This window comes from Akebia trifoliata, chromosome 11 (genome assembly GCF_017979445.1).
Source record: "Akebia trifoliata isolate Shusen 1 chromosome 11, ASM1797944v1, whole genome shotgun sequence".
Lineage (NCBI taxonomy): Eukaryota > Viridiplantae > Streptophyta > Magnoliopsida > Ranunculales > Lardizabalaceae > Akebia > Akebia trifoliata.
This window is the reverse complement of record NC_141385.1, coordinates 49594320-49601203: the sequence shown is the minus strand read 5'-3', so window position 1 is coordinate 49601203 and position 6884 is coordinate 49594320. Positions and strand designations below refer to the sequence as shown.

General features: G+C 34.8%; 1 protein-coding gene across 5 annotated transcripts; it reads right to left on the bottom strand.

Moving 5' to 3' along the window:
- Positions 1-509: 509 nt before the first annotated feature.
- Positions 510-6368, bottom strand: SETH2 (UDP-Glycosyltransferase superfamily protein). 5 transcript variants are annotated; one of them, XM_086458349.1, is made up of 10 exons: positions 6212-6368; positions 5264-5476; positions 3767-3891; positions 2940-3512; positions 2161-2315; positions 1868-1958; positions 1656-1772; positions 1451-1554; positions 1056-1146; positions 510-942 (listed from the first exon to the last, which is right to left on the bottom strand). In XM_086458349.1, the coding sequence occupies exons 2-10, from the start codon at positions 5286-5288 to the stop codon at positions 844-846; spliced, it is 1380 nt and encodes a 459-aa protein (XP_086314475.1). In that variant the 5' UTR covers positions 5289-5476; positions 6212-6368; the 3' UTR covers positions 510-843. The 5 variants fall into 5 exon arrangements, with proteins under 5 accessions (XP_086314475.1, XP_086314477.1, XP_086314476.1 ...); XM_086458351.1 differs by having other exon boundaries at positions 5264-5411; positions 6212-6364; XM_086458350.1 differs by having other exon boundaries at positions 6216-6348.
- Positions 6369-6884: the final 516 nt, after the last annotated feature.

Sequence of the window (6884 nt, the reverse complement as noted above, 5' to 3'; positions counted from 1 at the left end):
AGAAGAAAGTCTTTTTTATTAGAAAAAAATATAAAGGAAGACCATACACATTAAGAAAAGTCATTTATCATTTAGTTAAAAAAAAAAAAAAAAAGTGTTAGTGAATAAAAATTGGTAGGCCAATATTGAGTTATCAATAAAATATTTTGGTAAATGCATTAAAACTTTAGACTATTGGCTCATTGGGCTACATTTTTTTTATCTTCTAGGCAAAAGAATGATAGGTGATATCGGCCGTCCTAATAGTACTCTCATCCAAACATCCTTAACTATAGAGTTCTAATTGAATCCGATGAGTTAGAGTTGGCATCATCACACCCATTGTACTACATAGTTTAAATTTGCTCTAGAAGGATTTTAACCATTAATTTAAATAATAATCATAAAAAAAACACTTTTATCCCAAAGTATAACATATAAGATCTCAAATGGTTGCTCTCCAGATGTAGTACCAAGTGCTAGGATTTTCGAATAAGATTGTGGAAGTTTCCAGACATGGAGCTTGAAAATGATCAAACATCACAGTGATCTTATAAGACGGGCATGGCTTTTTGAAGACATTAATGACTATTACATATTATATGAGATAACGATCCTATGATCATAACAAAACATTGACCCCAAAACATTGAATTGTTTGGAAATGTTTTGAATGGACTCAAAATATTTCAATTGAGACTTAAGATTTCTCTCCTCACCAAAATATTATATTGAAACCAAATGTTAAACCAAGGAAAATTAAGAAAAAGGTGTGAGCTCTGTGCTATTCAAAAAAATGTTAAAATTAACAGTTGAGAAGCAAGACCCGATGGTCATCCCGATTCACCGACAGTCCTAAGAGAATCAGCTTAGGCATTGATCTTCACTGAAATCAGGGAATATTTCTTCTTGTTGATGATGGGGAAGCACAAAATCAGGTACTTCCTCTATATCTGTCGAAGGCTGATGGGAAATGCAAGTAAGACGGTTAAAAAAGAAAATGAGATTATAAGAAGAAGATCCAACAGACGAAAATGGCTTACATACCAAGATAAAGGGGTTAAAAAGATTATTACCTTCCATAGTTGTAATAGATGCCACAACAAGAAATTGATGATCATGACCAAGCAGAAAAGCTTGCCTGCCCAAGCACCACATGTGAGGTACCTATAAAGTATAAAATAGTCGTAAGTTGTCATCTACATCTGAAACAAGATAGAACTTGAAGTTTTTCGTAGATAACAAATAAAAAAAAAATCAAATGATCCTAACTATCCAATCAATGGCCTTTAGATAAACCCAACGCCCATATTTGTAACCACCCAAGCAAATATGGTGTAAAAGATGATGGACAGGATGAGTAACCGAATTACCTCACCCTATACAGCATAAAAATATAATAGTTAAATTGACTTGGCTAAAAGAAACCCATTGGCATCTATTTGAAACGGAAAAATCTAAGAGAGGGTACCGTGGGAGGCGCTGTAGAAGACTCTCATTAGAGCATCTTAATGCACGGTCGTATACAACTTCAGTCCTTCTGGCCACATCATGCCAACTGTAAAGGTTTTTCATCTGAAGGAAAAAAAAAAAAGAAATAGAGGAACACAATTTTGCCATGGAACCAATAAAAAAGATAGAAATATCCAAGCTCAAAACCATGTGAGCTGACTTACACGAAGGTGCATCACTTGTGGGTCTATCTTTGGAAGTATGTGTATCGCCTTCTTGATTGCCTTTACCATATCACTAGGTACTGGTTCTGCAAGTACAATCATGTCATCTGGTAGAACCTGATGGACCACAAAGGAAAAGAAATAATTCAGACCTTTAATAGTTTCTGGAAAATAAATGTTTTTAACGCTGTAGAAGACTCCATTTTTCACACCTCTGGGACGCCTCCTACTCGTGTACTAACAGTCAACAATCCACAACTAGCGGCCTCCAATATGGCTATACAGAACGCTTCGGTCAGAGAACTACAAAAAGAGATTATACGATTAAATGTATCACCAGACACATAATTTTTCATGAAAGTTATGGAGCCTCGCCTGTCTATACATATATGTGTATTAATCACAACCCAGTCACAAGACATGGGCCAGCTCTTGGATAAGCTGTTAAAAAAACATAAAAGTGGGAAAACCAACATATAAAAATAAAACAGATTCTATGAAGTACCTGTTTAAGAATATATGCCCAGAAATTAGTACTGACTGTACTTGAGCATGTGGAACAGCTCCCAACATTTCAACTCGATCCTGAAGAGAGTGTTTTTCCCTCATCTCTTCCAATCGAACTCGTTTTGGGCCATCTCCTCCAACAATAAAACGGACCTAACGGAGATCTTCACAAGTGAGATGATTGAAATCAAAATGGTTAGACTTGCGTTATCAAGTTTTTCCATACCCCTTCTCCATTAAGTAACTAAATGTGTTTTGCCATTTTTGACTGTGGCCTTGGTGCCTTGCCCCCATATAATATTAAACAGTTCCCGTATGTTATCATTGATCTGCAATTTAACCAATGGACCTCATTTTTGGATAGGCATAGATACTATAATATTAATGTGCCTAATGACTCGTAGATCATATTATTTACCATTTGCAAGTGCATTTTTTTATTTACTGTTTGAAATTCGACAGATGAGACCTGCTAAGCTTGTTAGATCAGAGAAAAAAGGGCTACTCCACTGAGTATGATCGAGATGGATTGGTGGCTCTGCCTTCTCTGATTGCATACAGATAAGTTATGGCTCACCTTCATTACGGGGGAATGCTAAGCCCACTGCAAAATACGCAATAAACAATGCATGATAGACTTCCTCTTTTTCAGGTATTATCAACTATCAACCAATCATAATCGATAAACGTATCCGTTTCATGTATCATACCACTTACCCCACATCACGAAAGAACCAATTACTATGAAAAATCACTCATATAGTTTAAATAACTCACATTTCGGTACAAACGACATATTTCAGGAATGACTTCAACGAGCAAATCTGCACCCTTCCGATATACCAATCTACTTATCACAACTATAACAATTTCTTCGCAGCTGAGTCGCTTTGGGGCAGGTTTGAACATAGCTGTGTCCACGGCATTTGGTATTACAAAGACCTTTTCAGAGGGTAACCCTGACCTCAAGACTGTGTTTTCCTTGCTTGTATGAGAAACACATATGGCCTGATTCACATCTGCCAAAGTAAATTGCAGCACCTTGTTCATGTGGATGCTTCCAACATCAGCAAAGCCATAGAGCGAATGATCAGTAAAGACAACTTTGTATCCCATAGTGCGAGCATGCATCAAAGCTTCGTGACAAAGAGTTGAGAAAGCTTGATGTCCATGCACCAAAGATATGTTTTCCCGAATGAGAATTGTTCTTAAAATTGGAAGTGTCCCATAAAAGGTTGGCAGTGTATTCTGCATAAGAAATGGTTTCCAAGGTATGTAGTAGACTTTCAAACCACCCGTCATGTATCGCACCCCAGAACGATTTCCATAGGCATGAGTCATCACCACTACCTGAACTACCCATAGACTCAAATCCAGTTAGAAACCAACAAAACGGAGCAAATGGATCAATTTGCAAAAACAAAAATGCAAATCACCACTCAGATACCAAGGATGACATACTAAGTTAAAGGGGACACAAGCAACTACCCTTGTATATTTCTACATCATTGGAAGGGAATACAACTACCCTCCAAATTATGAAACAAAAGCAACAAAACAAGGATCAGTAGTATATAGGTCCGTAAGTAGAGGCCATCTCTAACCTTGTGACCAAGCTTAAGCAAGCACTGTGACAAATAATAGATGTGATTCTCCACACCACCAAAGTTGGGGTAGAAAAAATCAGACACCATCAATATTCTGTGCCTTTTCTGTTCAGGCACTGCATCTGCAATAACCAAACACATGAAACAAACAAACAAAAAAAGTTCATTTAAGAGAAACAAAATTCTATATTATGCACAAAAATCTAAAATTCATATTTGAAGACTAATTAGGCATATGAAATCAATAAAAAGAAAAATGGGATCAAACACAGCCAACCATTGGGCTTAGACCCATAACTCAGTTGGTATGACACATTGCAAAGCAACTTTGAGGTCGTGGGTTCAAATCCAGCTTACTCATAATAATAATAATAGATAAATAAATAAAACACACACACACACAGCCAACCATGCACATTCTCATGATTACATAGTTAGCACTTCCATAAACATGCGCATAATATATGGGATCCTTTGATAAATGATGGAAGTAAAGAGTCACAGATGCAACTCTTTGAAATTAGGATACATTCAGGACTGGTTTAATGAGGCACAACATATGGTCCAATTTTAACAAGTTCTTCTATTTCTATATGCAATGCAGTGGATTGATCTCTATTGTCTATGTGTCAAAAGGCATATAAGACTGGCTCGATACATCAAATCCAGAACAACTTGGCCAAATCATTTCTAACAAAACGTAGAAACTAGTCTCTACGAAAGCAGTGAAGTATTACAACTATGGGGTGTCAGTGTTAGCTTGTTCAACTATTGTTTACTTGTCTCTTGTTTTTTTGCACTTTCAGGTTTGATCTCCTCAATCCTGTTTCCCATTCTATAATAATACCAAATAAAAAAATATTATTACAGGTCAAAATCACAAGTTCATTGAGGTATTTTTTAATAGAAAACTATGTTCGATGGTGATGTTGCAATTCCATAAACAACTTAAACTCAATGCTCAAACTGAGACCCAAAGAAAAACTAATCCAAATAGATTTGAAATAGAAAATCAGAATTTATATCTAAATTCCCAAAACTCATAATCATGGAGTAGGCTCAAAATCTTCATAGAAATTAACGAGAAAATGAAACTGAGTTATACTTATTTAAATGTCAACAAGAAAAAATTGCCTAAAAAAACGATGAGAAACAATATCCTATTGCGAACCCAGGATCAAATAGGATCTCCAACCATAAAAAAAATATGAAACTCATAGATGAAAAGTAAAACAACTGAATTCAACTTAAAAGGCTAAGAGTGACTTTGGTGTAAAAGTCATCCTATTTGACATAAGTTTTTGGAGATGGCCTCATTTAGGTATGGTGCCATTTGGTGTAAGTGTGTACATCCATGAATACTTAAAAATAGAAGGTTGGAGATCTCAATGGCCTAATTTCGATAAATCCAACCAAATCAACCAAGGAGTACTACAATTTGCACTGCTATATTGAATCAAATACAATAAAGTTAAGGGTAGACGTAAAACCTACCTTGATTTGTGCCTGGAATCACCATAGTCGCGATTGGAGCAGTCTTTGACTTCCTCGACCCCTTTCCCCCTCCCTCTATCTGTAGGTCTCTATTTCTCTCTATAAAATGCAACTTTACTTCAGTCTTCCATGAAAGATTGGGGTGTGTCTGGAAACCGAGAGTTCAACATGAGAGTTGGACTTTCGAAGGTTCAACTCTTAGAAATTCAACTCCTGAAAGTTGACAAAGAGAGTTAATCATAACTTTAGTATCTGAATGCTTATGAGAGTTGTAAAAATTCTTGAAGTTGATTCACTATATAGATGAGAGAGGTAAAATACAAAAACAAAATTAGAAAATGATGCAAAACATTTGTTTGAAAATCATGAAAGTTACAAGTCTCTTGAATCTTCTCTTTTCCTATATTATTTTTATTTGAATTTGTTGTTTGTGTATAATTAGGATTTTTTTACTTTGTGTTTATTTATTGGGCCGTTCTATTTGCACCCACTATTCATGCTTTATACACCCACTCACTTCTGTAGTATCTCTATCCACCAAAAAATGTGTTTAAGTGGGTGCAAATAACCTGGCCCTTATTTATTTTCTGAGTTAGAACCCATTTCATCATCAACTATTCATTTTCAATGAATCAATTAAATTACTAGAAATACAGAGAAAAAATTGTCCTGTGGTCAAAATAAGACGTTGAAAACCCAGAATTCAATATTAAGAAGCAGAAAAATATGCAAAATTGTTTTTTTTTCCAAACAAACCATCTTTTTTTTAATAATAAATAAATTGTTTTCAGCTATAATTTTCCCATTTTGAGTTAGAATTAACAAAGAAAAAAATAGATTTCTCATCTCTTTCAACCCTCTAATAAAACCCAGGGTTGAAAAAACAAAATCGAAATCCTATTTTATTGAAAAAGAAAAAAAAACAAGATTTCGGATGGTTTTACTTACATGCCTTAAAGAAGAGTTTGAAGATGACGAATCATTGGCTGGAGGACGACGAAGACGAGAGCATCAGTAGAGAGAGAGCGAGTCATGGTTTCGAATCTCGGTCTCCTAGGACGAGTCATCCGGTGCGGACGAAATAAACCATTTAATTGGATCTACTATGAAGATATTCTATTGCCACACCAACTTTAATTAAGAGAGCACATAGTGTGTCTTAGTTTAAGTTGTTTTGGCAACAGAATCTTTTTTTTTTTTTTTTTTTTTAAATTAAAAGTTTATATGTGCGACTTATGAAAAAATTCTTGTTCTAATACACTGTCCATTTTAATTCTCAAAACATATTTTCTAACGAGTTCATCACTCTTATAATTAATTAATGATTAATTATCAGAGAGATTGTAGATGATGTTATAGTCAAATATCCTGATATTTGTTCAATGATGAGATCGCTAATTATAAAACTGATTAAAAAAAATAATTTAAGTTTTGGGAATTAAAATAAACAGTGTATGGGAACTGGAATTTTGCCATATTCAACATGAAATGGTAGTCTACCATTTTTTATAATATGGTGCTCATAGTTAAAGTTGGTGTGGTAATAAAATTTCTTGTTTGCTGTTGTCACTTGGGTTGTGCTGTTTTCAAACTAGCGACATATTCTTCAATGAGAGATTAG